Genomic DNA, 21,654 nt, shown 5'->3' on the forward strand with positions numbered 1-21,654 from the left:
TGCGAGTGTGAAACAGCAAGAGGAAGCAAGGGGATGTCTTCTCAAAATCATTGGTGCTGTGCAGATGTTGGCTAGGCAGGGCTTACCTTTTAGGGGCCATGAATGTGGTGAGGGAAATTTTGAACAGGTTCTGAAGTACAAATCAGAGGATGACCCCTCTCTAACCAAGTGGTTGACAGGTGGTAGAAAGGATGTATATACTTCAGCTATGGTTCAAAATGAAATTCTAACTTTGTTCAGCAGCGTGATCATACGCGAAGTAGTTGAAAACATCAGATCACTTCCACACCTTCAGTTCTCTGTGATGATGGATGGGACACGAGACGTGTCTGGAAAAGAGCAAGAGGCAGTGTGTTTGAGATATGTTGACAAGGATTTAGTCCCTCGTGAAGAATTTATTGGTCTTTATGAGGTTTCTTTGACAACAGGAGAAAATCTAGCAAAAGTAGTCATGGATGTTTTGCAGCGCCTAAACTTGCCTATCACTGGGTTGCGTGGCCAAGCATACGATGGGGCCGCAAATATGGCTGGCAAATACAATGGAGCACAGGCCATTGTAAGAAAAACACAACCTCTGGCTCCCTATGTTCATTGTGCTGCCCACTGTGTTAACCTAATTACACAGAGGTCCTGTACTGCCTCAATATTTATACGGAATTCTCTGGATTGGGTCAATGAGTTGGGAGTGTTGTTTGGGCAGTCAGGGAAACTGAAGGACATCTTTAAGGGAATTGCAAGGTCTGAGGAGGGTGAGGGTCCATGTCACACTATAAGACCTCTGTGTCCAACAAGGTGGACGGTCCGCACTAGTGCCATCCGAAGTGTGCTAAACCAGTACGAGTGCATAAACAAGGCTTTGGCTGAGATGGCAATGAGTGAGTCTGATGCGGCTAGTAAGGCACAGGGGCTGTATGAGACATTTCAGCAGGGAAATGTTGTCCTTGGTCTTGTGTGTGCTTTGGAGATCACAGGGGAGTTGGAGGTTTTGAATATGTCCCTCCAGAGAAGAACACAGACCCTAGATGGTATGCTTTCAGCTGTTGCCTGTGTTAAGGAAAGTTTCAGCAAAAAGAGAAACACAGAGAGTTTTCAGGCTCTTTACACAAAAGCAACAAGGATGTGTGAGACACTCCATCTCACTCCAATTGCCTCTCCTCGTGTCCGTATCCCACCTAGTATCCCACAGGTAGTGCTCCTGCACATGTACATGTGTCCCCTTCTGACTACTACAGGACTGAATTCTACAAAGTTCTGGATGTTGCTGACATGCAGTTTAGAGAAAGATTTGAGCAGGAGGGAATGCAAATGTTAAGGCACCTGGAACAAATTCTCTTAACTGGAAAGATAAGAGACAGTACCCAGAAATCAACAGTACCCAGAAATCAACCCAGACATCCTCAAAATTCAGCTTGCGTTGTTCAGAATGAAGTACAGCTTCCAGTCTAGTACTGAAATTGTTGCTGTTCTTCAACGGATGACCCCAGAGGTCCGTGGTCTCTTTGACCAAGTCGAAACAGTTGCCCGACTCCTCCTAGTTGTGCCTGTGTCATCAGCAGAGTCAGAAAGGAGTTTCAGCAGCCTCCGGAGGCTGAAAACATGGCTACGCAGCACCATGACCCAAACCCGCCTCAACAGTGTTGCTGTGTGCCATGTACATAAAGACAAGCTGGACAGGGTAAACAGAAAAAAGATTGCTGAACAGTTTGTCTCCTGTAAGGAGGGCAGAAAGAGCACTTTTGGTTCTTTTAAATGAGAGGTAGTTGGTCATATGTTCATTGGTCAGTTTGGTTGTTGTTGTTTGCATATATATATATATATATATATATATATATATATATATATATATATATATTGTTCTTAATATATATATATATATATATATATATATATATTAGAGGTGGGCATAGATTAATTTTTTTAATCTAGATTAATCTAGATTAAATTTGAAATTAATCTAGATTAATCTAGATTAAAATGGCTCATTTGAATTCTGCCGAAGGCATTCAGAGTATGTGTGCTACCCAAATAATGACTATAAAAGTAAGTCTTTGAGAACGGGTTTCTCAAGCCAGGTGGTGCATTAGACCAGGGGCTCATCTCCTGTTTCCCAAAATATATCACAAACTGCTTGAGAAAGCTGTTCTACTCAGACTTTAAAAGGTTACTACTGTACTGTTACCGTACGTAGGCAACATTAGGTAGGCCTATGTTATTATCAACTACTATAGGCTATCAATTAGGGATGGGCGATATGGCCTAAAATCCATATTGTGATATACATTGCAGCCTCTTGCGATAACGATATTAAAATAAAACCATTTCAGAACAGGTTACACAGACCCTGCTAAACAACTGCTAAATGTTTGTTGTTGTTTTTTTGTTGTTTTTTTGAAAGGGTGTATGTAGTTTTGAGAACATATATTGTGCAAAACTGTAAGTATACAACATAATTTTGCAGATAAATAAAATTTAAGTACACTAGCTGCAGAGACTTTTAGGTCTAATGTTTATTATGGCTTGGAGCTTATGAAACCCCAAATTTAAAATTAGAATATTGTCTAACTGATGTCTTTTCAGTTAAAAAGAAACACAACAACGATTCTTAAAATCGGGCGCTTTTAATAAAAAGAGATTATGTGCTACACCACTCACTAAGATATATTGGGAATAATACACGCGCGCTGGTATTCAGTGATATGTTTCGTTTTGAATTTGAGGTGGTAGAACGGATTAGTCGTGTGTTAACTTACCGAACTGTTACACCACACAGTCTACGTCGGACGGCTTAAATCCGAACCTAGTCCAAATAATGGATGTTGCACCGATCTTTTACACCAGCTTTCACTTTCAGCCGTGTTTACTTAAGATGACGACGAATATGATGCGTTGCAGCCGGGTGTTCCTCGCGGCCGCGGGTAGATTGCGTCATCATAGCTTGTGTAGCTTGAGCCAGCTCCCAACCCAATTTGGAGAATAGATTAACGGCGATATTTTTTTTATCGCGCGATAAGAGTCTCGCGTTAACGCAGCGCGTTAACGCCGATAACGGCCCACTGTCATAATTCAGAGGCGGAAGCAATATGCAAGTAAACTCTTTATTGTAGGTCAGAAGACACAGAAATAACACACGGGTGGGCTGGTGGCGCAGGGACTTGATGGTCAGCGTGGAGGTGAAGACAGGTGACGGTGAATCCAGTGAAGTGAACATCCAACACGACGAACACCATGAAAACACCGAACAGGACACGAACTGGAACAGGAACTGGAACCGGAAGAGCTGACGACGACAACACACTGAGGACACCAAAACCAACGATCTGACAGGGAAAGGAGAGTGCGATGAGTTTATATAGCAGAGATGATTGGTGGTAGCTGATGAGGGGAATGAGATCAGGTGGAGTGCTGATCAACTGAACGAGCAGCCACGCCCACTCACACACACCCACACACACAAAACAACAATTACACGAGACACGAAGAAACCAGTGAATTCATGAACCGTGACAGTACCCCCTCTCCTAGGAACGCCTCCTGGCGTCCCCAGACTCCCTTACCTGTCGATTGTAATCATCGATAAGAGAGTGATCCAGGATGTCTCTGGCAGGAACCCAACTCCTCTCCTCCGGACCGTAACCCTCCCAGTCCACCAAGTACTGGAATCCGCGTCCCCTCCGCCTTGAGTCCAGAATGCGATTAACCGAATACGTAGGTTCCCCTTCTACGAGACGCGGCGGGGGGGGAACCGGGACGGGCGGATTAAACTGAGAATGAAACACGGGCTTGATTTTGGAAACATGGAAGACGGAATGAATCCTCCTGTACACTGGAGGGAGTTTGAGGCGGACTGCCACCGGGCTAATGATCTTGGTGACAGTGAATGGGCCAATAAATTTGGGAGCTAGCTTATTAGAGACGGAGCGGAGAGGAATGTTCTTAGTAGAAAGCCACACTTTTTGACCAACGACGTATACGGGAGGCTTAGACCGGTGGCGATCGGCTTTAGCCTTGGTGCGCGCTCCCGCTTGGAGTAGAGTCTCGCGGGCTCTAGTCCAAGTGTGGCGACACCTCTGGACAAAGGCGTGAGCGGAGGGGACCGCGACTTCGGATTCCAGACTAGGAAAAATTGGTGGCTGGTAACCTAGACTACACTTAAACGGCGATAGGCCCGTAGATGATACTGGTAACGAATTGTGGGCGTACTCCACCATTGACAGTCGTTGGCTCCATGAGGAAGGATTCTTGGAGACCAAACATCGCAACGTTCTCTCCAAATCCTGGTTGGCTCTCTCAGTTTGGCCATTGCTCTGGGGATGAAACCCTGAGGACAGACTAACAGTCGCACCCAGTAATCTACAAAATTCTTGCCAAAATTTGGACACAAATTGGGGTCCTCTGTCGGAGACCACGTCTGTCGGGAGGCCATGTAGCCGAAAGACGTGGTCAACGACTGTTACCGCTGTCTCCTTGGCTGAGGGTAATTTGGGCAAGGGAATGAAATGGACCGCCTTCGAGAATCGGTCCACCACGGTCAAAACTACCGTGTTACCCTGAGAGGGTGGGAGGGCGGTGATAAAATCTAGAGCGATGTGGGACCAGGGTCTCGAAGGGATCGGCAGCGGTTGAAGGAGCCCATCTGGGGGTCGATTGGAAGTCTTACCAGTGGCACAAACTGAGCAAGCCAAAACAAAACTGTGAACGTCACGAGCCATACGTGGCCACCAAAATCGTTGCTTAACTAAAGACGTGGTACGACTGACTCCTGGATGACAAGCCACATTGGAACAATGACCCCACTGAATGACGTTGGACCGTAATTGCTCTGGCACAAATAACCGGTTCGGTGGACAACCGGGCGGAGGCGTTACCCCTTCTAAGGCCGTTCTGACCTTCGATTCGACCTCCCATGAGAGTGTGGAGACAATTAGGGACTCCGGAAAAATGCACTCGGGAGTAGACGGGCGATCGGAATGGTCAAAAATACGTGACAAAGAATCGGGCTTGATGTTTTTGGAGCCCGGGCGGTACGAGAGAGTAAAGTCAAAACGTCCGAAAAAAAGTGCCCACCGAGCCTGCCTAGAGTTCAATCTTTTAGCGGTTCTAATGTATTCCAGATTCTTATGATCGGTCCATACGATAAAAGGTACCCCCGACCCTTCTAACCAGTGACGCCACTCTTCCAATGCTAACTTGACTGCCAACAACTCTCTGTTACCAATATCATAATTACGTTCGGCAGGGGACAAACGATGAGACAAAAACGCGCACGGATGCATTCTGTCGTCTGTAGGAGAACGTTGGGATAACACTGCACCTACCCCCACCTCTGACGCGTCGACCTCCACCATGAACTGACGTGATGGATCAGGGGTAACTAGGATGGGGGCTGAAACAAAGCGGCCTTTCAGTTTGGCAAACGCAGCCTCGGCTGCGTCTGACCACCTGAACGTAGTTCTGGGGGAGGTCAAGGCGGTCAGAGGTGAGGCTAGTTGGCTGAAATTGCGAATGAACCGCCGGTAAAAATTGGCGAACCCCAGAAACCTCTGTAGGGCCTTACGGGAATCTGGACTTGGCCAATCCACCACAGCCTTAACCTTCTCAGGATCCATGCGCATCCCCTCAGACGACACAATGTACCCTAAGAAAGGAACAGACTGTGCATGAAAAGCGCATTTCTCCGCCTTGACAAAAAGACCATTCTCTAACAACCTCTGAAGCACTCGTCTGACGTGCTGAACATGTTCCTGGAGAGACGAAGAAAAAATCAATATGTCATCCAGGTAGACATAAATGAACTGATCGACCATGTCTCTCAGCACGTCATTGACGAGTGCCTGGAAGACTGCTGGACTATTGGACAGCCCGAAAGGCATAACCAAATATTCAAAGTGCCCCCTGGGGGTGTTAAACGCAGTCTTCCATTCATCCCCCTTCCTGATGCGGACCAAATGATAAGCGTTACGTAAGTCCAGTTTTGTGAAGACCGACGCTCCCTGCAACCTCTCGAAGGCTGAAGACATCAACGGCAAAGGATAAGTATTCTTTACCGTGATGTTATTCAGCCCTCGGTAATCAATGCAAGGTCGCAGAGAACCGTCCTTCTTCCCCACAAAAAAGAACCCCGCCCCCGCAGGAGAAGAGGAAGGTCGGATGAATTTGGATGCCAGAGAATCAGAAATATATTTCTCCATGGCCTCCCTCTCGGGAATAGATAGAGAGTAAAGTTTGCCTTTAGGCGGAGACGTACCTGGCAGTAGATCTATTGCACAGTCATAGGGACGATGCGGAGGGAGAGAAGCAGCCCGAGACTTACTGAACACTTCCTTCAGGTCCAGATACTCCGTGGGCACGTTTGATAAATCCACTGCCTCCTCCTGAAAAGCAGAAACAATAACAGACGGACAGGCAGACGCAAGACAGGACTCATGACAAAAACTGCTCCACTCCAACACTGATCTCTGCTGCCAGTCAATTTTGGGGTTATGCTTGATTAGCCAGGGGTGACCGAGAACAACAGGTGCCAGGGGGGAGTCCAGGATGTAAAATGAGGTAGTCTCTGTGTGATTGCCGGATACAGTGAGTGTAATGGGTCCAGTGGTGAATGCGATGGTGGGAAGGGCTTGACCGTTGAGGGCGTGCACAGCAATGGAATGGGTGAGTGGTAACAGGGGAACGTGAATCTTGTGAGCGAATGTGTAGTCCATGAAGTTACCTTCTGCCCCGGAATCCAAAAGTGCAAGACAGTCGTGAGTGTTGGCTGACCATCTAAGTCTTACCGGAAGGAGAGTTGATGTTGATGAGGTCTTCTCAGCGGAGATCCCACCCGACAGTAGCCTCAGATTTACTGCCGGGCTTGCCCTTTTACCGGGCAGTTGTAAGCGAAGTGACCAGCAGTCCCACAGTACAGGCAAAGGCCCTGGGATCTCCGCCTTTCCTTCTCCTCCCGGGAAAGCCGAGCTCGCCCGACCTGCATGGGCTCGTGATCGTAGACGGGGCTGACCGCGTCCCCGCCGCTGGCTTGCGTGGTCTCCACGGTGGTTGAAGCCCGAACCGGTAACTTCATCCGTTCAACACGAGAGAGACGAGAATCCACGCGAAGCGCCAGGTCGATGAGTCCGTTGAGTGTAGCGGGTAAATCCAACGCGTAGATTTCTCTCAGGACGCGGTCAGCCAGCCCATGCAGGAACATGTCCCACTGCGCTTCCTCGTTCCATTGACACTCAGCCGCCAAGGTCCGGAACTCAATGGCATAATCTGATACGGATCTGCTTCCTTGCTTGAGATCCGCCAGGGTTCGTGCTGCTTCTCTTCCCGCGACCGCGCGGTCAAACACCATCTTCATCTCGGCGGCGAGTGTCTGGAACGAGGCACAACACGGATCTTGATTCTCCCACACCGCCGTCCCCCACAGAGCTGCCCTCCCAGTCAGCAGTGTGAGTACGAATGCCACTTTGCTTTGTTCTGTGGCAAATGTTCTGGGTTGCAGAGAGAAATGCATAGTACAGCGAGTTAGAAAAGCTCTGCAAAAATTCGGCTCACCACTGTAGGGTTCAGGGACCGGTAGACGGGGTTCTGACTGGGAGGCGCCTGATGGTGGAACTGGGGGAGCGGCCGGTGTGGGTGGTGGCGCAGTGGGAGCTCGTAGATGTTGAAGCTGCTGGGTGAGCTCGGACACCTGCGCCACGAGAGCTTGAATGGCCCGACCCGACTCCGTAGATGTCCTCTCTTGAGCCTCTATCCGAGAAATGGTTACTCTGATGAAGTCATCAAGCGTAGAGGATCCACTTGCTGCTCCCATCGTTTGGTCAGATCGTTCTGTCATAATTCAGAGGCGGAAGCAATATGCAAGTAAACTCTTTATTGTAGGTCAGAAGACACAGAAATAACACACGGGTGGGCTGGTGGCGCAGGGACTTGATGGTCAGCGTGGAGGTGAAGACAGGTGACGGTGAATCCAGTGAAGTGAACATCCAACACGACGAACACCATGAAAACACCGAACAGGACACGAACTGGAACAGGAACTGGAACCGGAAGAGCTGACGACGACAACACACTGAGGACACCAAAACCAACGATCTGACAGGGAAAGGAGAGTGCGATGAGTTTATATAGCAGAGATGATTGGTGGTAGCTGATGAGGGGAATGAGATCAGGTGGAGTGCTGATCAACTGAACGAGCAGCCACGCCCACTCACACACACCCACACACACAAAACAACAATTACACGAGACACGAAGAAACCAGTGAATTCATGAACCGTGACACCCACCACTAATATATATATATATATATATATATATATATATATATTATTCTTAATATATATATATATATTATATATTGTATATCTGGAGTTTGCTGTAACAAAAATAGTTTCCCCCTCTGATTATTAAAGTATTTCTGATTCTGATTCTTTAGCAAGTCTACTGTTGCGTATTTTCACTTATTTTATTATTTTCCGTGTTCCGAGTGTGTTTTTATACTTTTCTAGTATCACTAATTTAAATGGGAAGCTTTTTATATCTTTTTTTTTTTTTTCGAAGAACTATACCATACAAAATGTTATCAAGAAACAAAAAAGTAAAAAAAGAAACAGAAAAAGATGGAAATACAAATTACAACAAACAAAACAATTGCCAGGGGGAGGAAAGTATTATACACGCATAAAATCAAATAAATAAATTGCAAAATTTACAAATTTTTAAAGTTCTTACTGCTTTCTTATTCTGAGTCTCTGATACTGTCAATATAAATACATATTTCAGTTAACAAAACCATAAAATTGTTTTTTTTTTTATTGCTAAATTTACACTTATGAATGTGAAATTTGGTCAACAGAATAAGTAAATTAATTAAGTAAAAGTACTGTTCTTTTTGGTCAGGATAGTCAGTTAAGCCAAAAAGTACATCTTCCCATAAGAGTGAAAAATGTTTTAAACACTGAATATTCTCCCTAATAAAACTTTGGACCTTACCCCATAGTGTAACTGAGTGCACAGTGCCAAAATAAGTGCAAGGCAGTCTCCTCATATTCATTACAAAAAGTACAATTTACATTTATTCCTTTTTTAAAAATTTTGTAAGTAATGACTTGCTGGATAAAATCTGTGAATAAGTTTATAAGAAACTTCTTTAATCTTATTTCTAAGATAGCTTTTTATATCTTGTATGCTATACCTTTTGTACCCTTCTGTCATTGTATTCATCGTTTTTATTGTTAATAAACAAACCACATCCATCCCCCCCACTTTTAAAAAGCTTGCTACGCCCCTGCGGTTGGCAACCAACTTAATAGGAGCATTACCGCCACCAACTGGGCTGGAGTGTGGAACAGGTAGATCGGATCAAATGAACAAAACAATAAAAAAATAAAATAAAAATAATAATAATTTTTAAATCCTCTGGGCTAGTCCAGTCTCTTTGAGAAACCTGAGAACAAAATGATATATGTGGCTAGATGCCTTACCCAAGATGCCAGATAGACTAAAACTGTTGTGTTTTACTGTGCTTAATGACTGACAAAGGTTTCTTCTTTCTTCCTCATACTGTTTGCAATGAAATAAAACATGCTCTACTGTTTCTGGCTGGCTACAATAATCACAGTTTCCTGTGTGATGCTTACCTATTATTTTAAGTGTACAGTTTAGTCCTGTGTGACCAATTCTTAGACGGGTTATTAGGTTCTCATCTTTCCTGTTTCTACCTTCCATTCTTCCTTTTTCCACCTGTTTTTGGATGTTATATAGATGCCTACCCTTTTCATTGTCATCCCAGTATTCCCTGCCATATTGATTTTACATGATTCTTTATAAGCACCTTGACCTCATCCTTACTCACAGGGATTTACAAATCTACTTCTTTATGTTTGAGCGTCTTTTTGGCTAACTTGTCCACCTGCTCGTTACCCTCAACACCAGCATGTGCCGGTACCCAAAGAAAATGAGTTGCTATTCCTCCTAACTCTAATTGAAATAATGCTTTGTACACTTCATTGATGAGGTCGCCCCTGAACGACTTACCTGACTGTATGCATTGTAGAACTGAATAACTATCTGAGATGATAACAGTATTGTGAATTTTGTTTTCTTTTATCCATTCCAGGGCCAGCCAGATCGCTACTAACTCCGTAGTGTACACAGATAAGTTGCCATCTATTATTTTCAAAATGCTTACACCACTTGCTGGAATATGTACCGCTGAACCAGCACACTCTCTTTTTGGATCCTTTGACCCATCAGTGAATACATATGTATGACCTGAGAAATGTAACTCTAAATAATTCTGTACTACGGTCTTTACTGACATCTCTTTTGGTTTCTTTTTGATTTCTAAGTGAACTCCCATGTCTACAGAATGTAATGGGAACAGCCATGGCTGAATAGAGGACAGTGAAACAACAGGACTGTTCTGCAACTGATGTAGCTCTAAACTCTCTGCTTTAGCATCACCTATCCACCCAAAGCTTCTGAAGTTGGACCTGTTATGCTCCCAACAGTCATTTAAAATATATTTAGCTGGATGATCAGCATATTGCCCTTTATGGTTAACCCAGTATGTTAACATCAGTTGGATTCTTCTAATTCTTAGTGGCATTTCACCCACTTCCACCTGCATTGCTGGTACAGGGGATGTTTTAAAAGATCCACTACAGATCCCCAGAGCCTGAGCTTGCAATACATCCAAGACCTTCACGTTGGACTCTGCTGAAGACATATACACTATGCAGCCATAATCAAAGACAAATCTCATAAGTGCCCAGTATATATTAAGCTCTGCTTGCTCCCCAGGACTGCCCTGATAAACAGCGGAGAATGTTGACAACCTTTTTACACTTGCTTTCTACCTTATTTATGTGAACTTTCCATGTTAACTTTTCGTCAAACCATACCCCAAAAAATCGGATAGCCTTAACTTGCTCAAGAGGGTGATCATAAAGTTTTTAAAAAAATGGGGTGATTTTGCGCCTCCTTGAAAAACAAATTACTTGGGTCTTTGACACTGATAGTCTAAAACCCCATTCATTAGCCCACTCTTCCACTTTCGTTATTGCTGCTTGCATTCTTGTCTTGATATGTGATATATTACGTCCTCTGGCCCATAATGCTCCATCATCCGCATACAAAGATTTGCCTATACCTTGCTCTACATTTGAGAAAATATCATTAATCATGATATTAAACAATAATGGGCTACACACACTACCTTGCGGTGTACCATTCTCCACTGCATATATTTCAGAATACTCTGTACCTACTCTTACCTGTATCTTCCTATCAAATAAAAAAATCCAAAATCCAGTTGTATGCCTTACCCCCTATTCCCATTGACTTTAGCTTAATTAGCAAACCCTCCTTCCAGAGCATGCCATACGCTTTCTCTATATCAAAGAATACTGCAATTACTGTCTCCTTATTGGTTTGTGCTTTCCTAATGTCAGACTCTAAACATAAGACTGAATCCATTGTGTTACGGCCCTTACAGAAACCGCTATGATAGGGAGAGAAGAGACCTTTGCTTTCCATGTAGTAGGCTATTCTTTCTGTGACTATCCTCTCCATAACTTTGCCCAGTTGTGATGTTAATGCTATAGGCCTATAACTACAAGGATCAGAGGGTTCTTTCCCAGGCTTAAGAACAGGAACTATTATTGAATGTTTCCACATTGATGGAAGATGCCCAGAATCCCACACGCTGTTAAATAGTCTCAGTACTATTCTTAGTGTATAGTCTGTCATATTTGCTAACATTTTGTAGCATACCAGGTCTTTCCCTGGAGTAGTCTGTTTAGCAGATATAATGGCTTTCCTCAACTCAAACATAGTAAGAGGCAGATCCAATGAGTTCTCTGAACTTTCCTTCCTAACTAAGACAGTTGGGTGCTTTCTTAAAATGTTGCTTCTAATTGCCCTAGCCTCTCTAGTCAAGTTTTCTAAACTGTGCACCTTCCTGAATGTTTGTGATAAAAGTTCAGCTTTTTCCTAATTACTAATGGCTACTATATCGCCACTATTCAAGACCGGTAACTCATAATTTCTTCTAATCCCTCCCATTTTCCTTATCATGCCCCATACATCAGACAGCTTAACAGTCCTTCTTATACTATTACAGTATTCCCTCAAAAAATTACGCTTTCTTGCTTTAATTGTTCTCCTAACAGCTGCTTGAGCTCTCTTATATTCTATCAAAGCGTGTTGAGATTGAGAATGACACTTTTTAAGATCCTTAAAAGCTTTATTTCTTGCCTTGACTGCTTTACTGCAATCCTTATCCCACCATGGAACATTCTTATTTCTCTCATTTCCTTTAGTTTTAGGTATGGATTCCTCAGCTGACATTATTATTTCATCAACTAATACACTATTAAAGTCATTAACGTCTATTTCTTCCACCTCCCGTAATTTAAGGCATCTTACTGCACATAACACTTGAAAATTCTCCCAATTTGCATTTTCCATTTTCCATCTTGGTATTCTTTTAATCTTTTCATGACACACTTCTGATCCTATTTTAGTTAATACTGGATAATGGTCACTACCAATTGTAGTTTCCTTCATTACCTTCCATGAGCTAATACCTGCTAGCGTACTAGATATGAATGTCAAATCAATTACAGATTCAGTGTTTCTGATACCACCGTATCTTGTACCTTCCCCATTGTTAATACAAACCAAACATTTACTGTCAATAAATTCTTCAATTATACGACCATTTGAGTCTATGTGATCACTGCCCCAAAACAAATGATGTGAATTAAAATCTCCACACCAAACTATATTACCTTGTACTGTCTCTAAAATGTTTTCCAGAATATTTTCATCTAGCTTCCCACAAGGATTATAATAATTCACTATATCTACTGGGCCCCTTTTAGTCCATACCCTAGTCACAATTGACTCATGATTCTTGTTTACCCCAAGAACTTTATAACTCATTCCATTTTGGATAAACGTTGCCACTCCTCCCCCTCTACCATTTCCTCTATCTCTTCTAGTTGCAGTATACCCTTTAATGATAAACTCTAAACCAGGCTTCAACCAGGTTTCCTGCACACAGATTATGTTAGGCTTTTCTTTTAATTTATCAATGTATTTCTTGAATTCTTGACCATTGGCAATCAAGCTTCTGGCATTCCACTGTAATATTATTAATATCATTAAACTAATCACGACTTGACACATCTTGAGAAGACTGACTATCTATATTTAGGTTATCTCTGACTGTCTCCCAAAGTAATCCTTTTATACCCAGGTACTTTTCAGCCGATCTCACAATTATCTTTAATCTTTCCGTTCGATTTTGAGTCTGAGCTGAACAATTAATAATCTCTGCCATGAAGAACACAAAGTCGCTCTTATTGATAGCAAGGCTTTCCTTTTCCATCTTATTACACCCCTCACAATTAGGCCTATTAGTAGATTTGTCATTATTGCCTTCTCTGCGTTCATTTTGTTTCAGCAATGGTGAAATACTAGGGACTTTCTTCACAGCTTCTGAATAGCTAATACCTTGGGAAGCCTTAACTTTCTGCACCTCTTTAGCTCGCTTGCTAAACTCGCAACCTTGATAGGCTGCACTGTGCTCACCACCGCAGTTACAGCATCATTTGTAATCCTTGTCACAGTCCCCATACTCGTGTTCTCCGCCACATTTACTACATCTCACCTTGCCCTTGCATACAGCTGCTACGTGCCCAAATCTTTGGCATTTATAACACCGAAGTGGTGGTGGGATGTATAGTTTAACATCATAACACATGAATCCAACAAACACTTTATCCGGTAATTCCTTCTCTTCAAATGTAATCATTACAGACAGGCTATCACAGATTTCACCGTTTCTCTTAGTCTTAAGACGCTTAATTGCATTCACTTTAGCATTCTTGATATTTACTTTTAGCGCCTCTACAGTTACATCAGTTGGAATTCCTGTAATGACACCTCTAGTGAACTTTTTATCATTAGCCCTTGAACATTGTACAGACTTTCCATTGATCTTTTGTACCTTTAAAGCTTTCTCATATTGCTCGGTGCTATTACAGAGGACCAACAATTGTCCACTTTGCAAAACCTTCGCACTCCTTACCTCTCCCACTTCCTTGTTTAGACCCTTCGTGAGTTGGATTGGATTCCACTCTTTAAAAGTGGCAACCATCTGCGTTAACTTAACAAAGACCTTATAACTTTCCTTTTCACACCTTTCTGAGTTAGGTTTAGGGTCAATGGCAGGTTTTTTCCTCTTTCTCTTTTTTTTACTATACAATTCCCCTCGCTCCGGTGAGCACTAGATCCATCACACTGAAACACTCCTCTCTCACTTCCTGAATCGTCACTTCCATCATCCATCTCCTGACCAGTCTCAGCCCAGCTGTTCTGATGATCGACTCTTACTCTTTGGGTTATTTTACACTTGCATGATTAAAAGAAACTCTTTAAGTGCATATGTAATTTTACACTCCAAATTTTACACTGCTGATTTTACTGTGTAGTCAGTTTTTTTAACAGTTACATGCTGTATTTTTGGTCTCAAATTATAGCTTTTTTATTTCTTTCAATTTAAAATTTATTATTTTTATTTATATTTTGAATTTCTGTCATGATGGTTCTTTTCCATATGAATGTGGCACTAAAAAGTTGGTAATGCTTTAAACTTTATCTATGATGGGTAAAAATCACTTTGATAAAGATACCTATATAGCCGAATAACAACATACAGTTACGTGACATAAAACTGAATGACTCGACCCGAAGACTCGAGAGATGAACTAATCAATTCTGTATCCGGTACTACAGACTGCAAAGATCAGTTTATGAGGATGTCACGGGATGAACAAACGGCTTAGATTGGGAGGTGAGGTAAACTAACAGACAGCTTAGCCTGAAGACCCAGATAAATGAATGAATCATTTCTGTTTCTCATAATATGGCCTCTTCTTTGCATTGAATGTTTTTCTTATTCTAAATGTGATCAACATTTGATGTGTTTGGGGAATTTGACTATTAAAGTAACATTTTAAATACATTCTGCTGAAATTAACGTAATGACTTGAAAAAAGATTTGCTCATTTTGATGAACGAGATTCAAAGATCTGAGTCAGTAAAATGATCCGAACTTCCCACTACTATCCCACTGAGATACGAGCTGGGCTGACACCAAGTAAGGATTTTGTTGATTTGTGATGCTACATGATTAGCAAAATCCCCCCCCAAAAAACATCTTTAACTAATGCTTTAAACTATAATACTGAAAAATACTTTAAAGTACAATACTGAAATCTAAAACTAAAATACTGATTCTGCTCAGAGCGAAAATATTTTTTATAAGCCATGACTATAATATTAAAGGTTAAAATTGACAACAATCTGTTCAATTCAAGTGCCATAGTTATATACAGATGTAATGGGATTTAGGAATCTATATCAATATTTCCAGACATAAAAATAACAGTACTGTTGTTACATATGTTGATAAGGACTCACTGTCTTTATTAGGCACTAAAGCTTGTGAACGCTTCTGCGACCTGATGATGCACCAGCGACTCTTGAAAGACGTGGCAAAACTGAGCCCTCAGAATCAGACCTCCTCAGTTGAAGGCTTTCATAGCCTGATGCTAAAATTTGCTCAGAAAAATGTGGCATTCTCTTTTGTGGGAATGTTGAACAAGTGACAGTTTAAATGTAATTTTAGTTCATAAATAATACTGCATGTGCATGTCACAATGTCATATATTGGTCAATACATAATTCTTCACACTTTACTCAAGCCCCTCTTACCAATTGTATCCTTTTATCTTAATTTAACTATTTAGTTTGATCCTTGCTGCTCTTCACTACAACGAAAATGCAGATCGTGGGTATGCATGCAATCAGAGTGGTGAACTGTCAATCAGAGTCAAATGGCCAAAATACAAAAAAGGGGAACATTCCCTTTTCTACATAAAAACAGCACCAACCTACAGTAAGTATATAAGGATCTACTTCTGCCAAATTAGATATTCAATTTACATGTAAATTGCATTAAGTATGTTGTTTATGATAAATGTTGTATGATCCTTACTGTGGAAAAATGTCTACTTAAAAACTGCCATGTTCATCGTAGTAGTTTGAATCTCGTTCATCAAAATGACCAATCTTTTTTTCGAGTCATTTTGTTCATTTCAGCAGAATGTATTTAAAATGTTACATGTTAATAGCCAAATTTCCCAAACACATCAAATGTTGATCACATTTAGAATAAGAAAAAAATTGCAATGCAAGGGAAAGGCCAAATTATGAGAAACAGAAACGATTAATTCATTTATCTGACTCTACAGGCTACCGGTAAGGCACTATTCAATAGCAGTTATGTAATTTAATTAGAATCCTATAATACACTCTCAGCAACTATGCACTCATCATCTTTTATGTATTGGTTAATCTCTGTTCCCCTCTAGCAACAAAGGCCACCTACAAGCTGAAGAAGGTGCTAAAGAACCAGCGTTTTCTTAGTGATGTGAAAAAGCTAAGCCCTCTTTACCAAACATCTGCCTTGGAGGAGTTCCACAGTGGGATTCTGCGGTTCGCACCAAAAAACATGGCCTTCTCATACTTATGGATGCTCTGCAGGTAAATTGTATAGTATAATGTTTCCAATATTGTGTAGTAACGGCTGAGCCCCACTGTCACACTGCAGCGCATGTGCGTTGCGGAAGCTTTTAATTTGGCACCCATGTTAACAGATTAGAGCAGCCACACATGTAGAGAGAGAAGGGCAGTGTGGCCATAGCTATGTTGGAGAAATCCCATACAAATCCTTCTCATTACAAACTTTACCTGGCCGCACTGAATTTTCTGAAAACAAGCGAGGACTGCAGCAGGAAAACTGCATAAAATTGGATAGTTTTCTTCTAGAAAGACAAAAACGATGATAACGGTGATAAACGACACGTCACAGCTGTCAGATGACGCTTCTGAGGAAGACTGCAGGTTGCAGTCGAACCATGTCAAGGTAAATAAAAAGCTTTTTTCTCCACCCGAACTTTTTGTCTTTCTAGAAGAAAACTATCCAATTTTAATCATTAAGAAGACAATATGAAAATCTTTGAACTAGGAAAACTGCATTTCCAAATTAAATTTCCCAAGGCCAAGAGAGGGGAACATGTTGTGTCCATGGTGAAGACCAAATATACTACTAGTTAGTTAGTTCTCAATTGTCTGTCGGCATCTCCATACTAATATATGCATGATTCTGCATTTACGCATTTGCTTTCTCCTGTGTTTTAGAATATTTGACTGAGCTTACGGACATCCTCTTTAACGAGGTCATGTCACGGTGCGATTGATGAGGATGTAGGCGCAAGTGCAAAGTAAAAGAGAGTTTATTATAAACAGGTAAACACACCACACAGGAAGGAGGAATGATGTAATGTCCAGATAGCAACAATGATGATCAAAGGATAACGGTGGTGAAGAGTGCTGGATGATTGGTAGTGGCGTTGGTGGAAGATGATCAATGGTGAAAACCAGGAACAGACCGGAACATCCACACGGAGACGACACGAAGAACAATAATCCAAACACGAGACAACACGGTAATCCAAATGAATATAGTAAATAAATAAAACTACAACACCATTAACACAGAAACTGAAACTCAGACAATGAACCAGCAACTGACACAACACAAGACAGAGTATATATACACATGACCTAAATAAGTGGCAGCTGGAACAAGGAACAGGTGTAATCAGAGTTAATGAGTCCAGGTGAACACAATCAACACAGAACCAAACACAGAAAACACAGAACACAGTATATACTGTGACAGTACCCCCCCTCTAAGGAGTGGCTTCCAGACACTCCCAAAGAAAGTTCAGGTGGGTGGAGGAACGGAGGTGGATCTAGGGGAGGGTAGGCGGGCCAGGTCCGTGAAGGGCAGGCAAAGCGGGCAGGGCAGGAAGCCAGGGCGGGGCCGGCAGGGCAGGAAGCCAGGGCGGGGCCGGCAGTGCAGGAGGCCAAGGCGGATCCGCAGGCAGAACCTGAGACCAGGGTGGAGCTGCAACCCATGGTGGTGCCGGCGGCAACAGGAACCTGGGTAGAGGGAGAGAGCAGAAAGAGGCCCTCTGGCCCAGGTTAGACAGGGCAATGAGTTCAAATTCGGCCATCTTGGGCCAGGCAGAAAGTTCAGGGAGCTCGGGATCGGCCATCTTGGGCCAGGCAGAGAGTTCAGAGAGCTCGGGATCGGCCATCTTGGGCCGCTCACTAGGCAATTCACTGGGCAGCACACTAGGCAGTTCACTGTGCAGCACACTAGGCAGTTCACTGGGCAAGACAGAGAGACTTTGAGAGTCGTGCACGACCATTTTGGCAAGGGAAGAGAGTCTATGGGGCTTGGAAGCGACCATGTCAGCTGACCCACAGGATACTGGAAACTCAGGAGTAACCATCTCGGCCTTCACAGGAAACTCAGGGAACTCGGAAACAGGCCTTATGGTCAGGACAGGAAATTCAGGAGACTTGGGTTCAGCTAACTTGGTCGAGATCAGAGGCTCAGGGGACTCAAATTCAAACCTTTCTGCCATGATAGGAAGTGCAGGAGACTCAGGTTCGGACCTCTCAGGCGTGACAGGAAATGCAGGAGACTCAGGTTCATGGGTTTGAGAGACCTCTTGTGAAACAAAAGAGCAGAAAGCCGACCACACACACCACAGAGCCATAGCCAACACAGGCAGCACAGAAGTCAAAGGACATACCTCAGGCACTGTAGAGACCACAGAACTGGAAACAAACGGACTTAGGATCCCAGCCGCCCGTACCGACATCATCTGGGTATCCACCAGACTAGACATTAACCTCTGGGTCCTAGTATGCACTGGAGAGGTGGGTGAGGCGGTCATCTTGTGAAGTGGCTCGGGTGTAGCAGCCATCCTGTGAAGTGGCTCGGGTGTGACAGCTTTCTTGTGAAGTGGCTCGGGTGTGACAGCCATCTTGTGAAGTGGCTTGGGTGTCGCAGCAGTAGTCCTCTTGTGAACAGGCTCATGTGTAGCCATCTTGAGGATAGGTACAGGTAAGACAACGGCCCTCTGGGGAACGGATGCAGGTATGGCGACAGCCCTCTGGGAAACAGATGCAGGTATGGCCACTGCTGTCTCAAACACCGGTGCAGGCATGATGACGGCCCTCTTGAGAACTGCCACCGGTTTGGCCGTGGCCATCTTTAAAACAGGAGTTGACGTGATAGGCCTTGTGGAGAAGGGTGTTCTTCCAATTGCCAGTCTAGAACCTCGCCCTGGTCTAGCTGGTGTGATCGGTTCTAGACTGGCCCTCCTAGGACTAGGAGTAGGACTGGCAGCCATCTTAAGAACAGGTGCAACAGTGGTAGCCATCTTGTGAACCGGCTTGGATCTCCTTTCCACCTCTCTCTCTCGTGGTCGACGCTCGGGAAAGAGTGAAATGATCATGTCCATCGCACTCGCTACATCCATGAGTGGCTGGTTCATTCTGTCACGGTGAGATTGATGATGATGTAGGCGCAAATGCAAAGTAAAAGAGAGTTTATTATAAACAGGTAAACACACCACACAGGAAGGAGGAATGATGTAATGTCCAGATAGCAACAATGATGATCAAAGGATAACGGTGGTGAAGAGTGCTGGATGATTGGTAGTGGCATTGGTGGAAGATGATCAATGGTGAAAACCAGGAACAGACCGGAACATCCACACGGAGACGACACGAAGAACAATAATCCAAACACGAGACAACACGGTAATCCAAATGAATATAGTAAATACATAAAACTACAACACCATTAACACAGAAACTGAAACTCAGACAATGAACCAGCAACTGACACAACACAAGACAGAGTATATATACACATGACCTAAATGAGTGGCAGCTGGAACAATGGAAGCAAGGAACAGGTGTAATCAGAGTTAATGAGTCCAGGTGAACACAATCAACACAGAACCAAACACAGAACACAGTATATACTGTGACAGGTCATCCATGACCCTGCACTCTTTGTGGCTGAGATCAGGCCCGGAGTGGGTAATCGGGAGAATCGGGAGAATTCCCGGTGGGCCGCTTCACTTTTGGGCCGGCCGGCCGGCCGAGGTTTTTTTTTTTTTTTTTTTTTTTTTTTTTGGTAACGTTTGAGTCTATCTTCTCTTTTAAACACGTTCCGCATTCTGACACCGCAGCGCGCAGCCTCTGCATGGGTTGTACCATATGAGGGAGTTCTCCCCTCCCCTCCCATAGAGTTGGTTGGGTCCATAGCCCGTCTTTTCCAAATCGTTTTCTCTCAGGAAGGCTACCGCGGCACCGCCGGCGCCTACTGATAAGATAGGGTCAGCCCTACGTAACGGTTCGCTTCAGGGAGGATGGATGGTAGGAAGAGACCAGGGGGGGCTGAAAAAGCCAGATTAAAAAAAAGAAAGGCATTGGAGGAGGATGCTGCCAAATGTGTTGAACTTACCGAGTTATTTTCAAGAGGACAAACACAAGAGGCACCAGGTAAAGAGAGATAATGTTAGGCCTATGATTAGCATTAGCAACGTAATTATTCTGCTAATACCGTTGTCAACTGATTCACAAGCAAAATATAACATTTAATTTAAATATTAGCCTTTTTGTATCACCCAATACATGGCGATTCATAGACTTTGCAAATATTATGCAATTTAATATTGATAACAACTCAAGCTTGATCTGTGTAACGTTATGCAGTAAAATTACTTTTTATTATTATTTTATTTTAATTACTAATTATTTTTTGTAGCATCTGAGCAGCAGATAAGCCAGTCCCCTGCTGAAAATCAGGAGGCCATGATGACTACAGCTACAGGTAGAGAGGATACCAGAGTAAACAATATGAATTAAAGTTATAACCCTCAGGTTGTGTTCAAAACCCTATAACACCTTTTTTGTTCTTGGTCAAAAATGTCCGGGCTACAAAAAATCTTATAAATCACTTGTTATGCTATATAATCTAAATATTGGATTCAATCTTTTTGTCAACTTGTTTTCTTTCAAATAGGCCTGGTTTTATATTTCTATTTGCATCTGATTAATAATAGGCCTCATTTATATGAGAGTAGGTATCATGTTTTAAAGTAAAAAAGGCATTATTTTTGAATAAATTTGGAAATATTAAATAAAATATGAAAAAAATTGGCAATGACGGCCCACATGAGATCTCATTCCAACAAATCCGGCCTACTGTCTAATCTGAGTCTGACACCCCTGGTATATGTCCTTCTGTCCTATTTGTCATGCAATATAGGTGAGTCAGATGCTGAAAGAGCAGATATAGAGACAGCATCCAGTGAGGCAACAGCCCTGCAAGAGATTCCAGAGGCACAGGCAGATGCAAGTGTAGATGAGGAAGCCAGTCATTTTGATTATTTTGCTCGTCCTCAAGCACAGGATCTAGACACATTTTTCAATTACCATCCTCAGCAGCCCACAAAACACCACCCACTAGCTAAAGTTTTTCACAGCAAGCATGGTACCAACCGTAAGTGGTTGACATACAGTGAAAAAACACAATCACTGTATTGTTCTGTGTGTTTGGCATTTGCACCTGCTGCAAGTGAAAGTCCTTTCATAAAGGGAGGTATGAAAACATGGAAACATGTTCATCAGCGGATAGAAGAGCATGAGAAAAGTAAGATC

General features: G+C 43.0%; 1 protein-coding gene across 1 annotated transcript; it reads right to left on the reverse strand.

Annotated features, from left to right (window-relative positions):
• Positions 1 to 17,800: 17,800 nt before the first annotated feature.
• LOC307157074 (uncharacterized protein) lies at positions 17,801 to 19,956 on the reverse strand. The gene is made up of 2 exons (XM_079868847.1): positions 18,589 to 19,956; positions 17,801 to 18,546 (listed from the first exon to the last, which is right to left on the reverse strand). Exons 1-2 carry the CDS (start codon positions 19,473 to 19,475, stop codon positions 17,877 to 17,879), a joined length of 1,557 nt encoding a protein of 518 aa, XP_079724973.1. The 5' UTR covers positions 19,476 to 19,956; the 3' UTR covers positions 17,801 to 17,876.
• Positions 19,957 to 21,654: the final 1,698 nt, after the last annotated feature.

This window comes from Squalius cephalus (assembly GCF_949319135.1).
Source record: "Squalius cephalus genome assembly, chromosome: 4".
Taxonomy (NCBI): Eukaryota; Metazoa; Chordata; class Actinopteri; order Cypriniformes; family Leuciscidae; genus Squalius; species Squalius cephalus.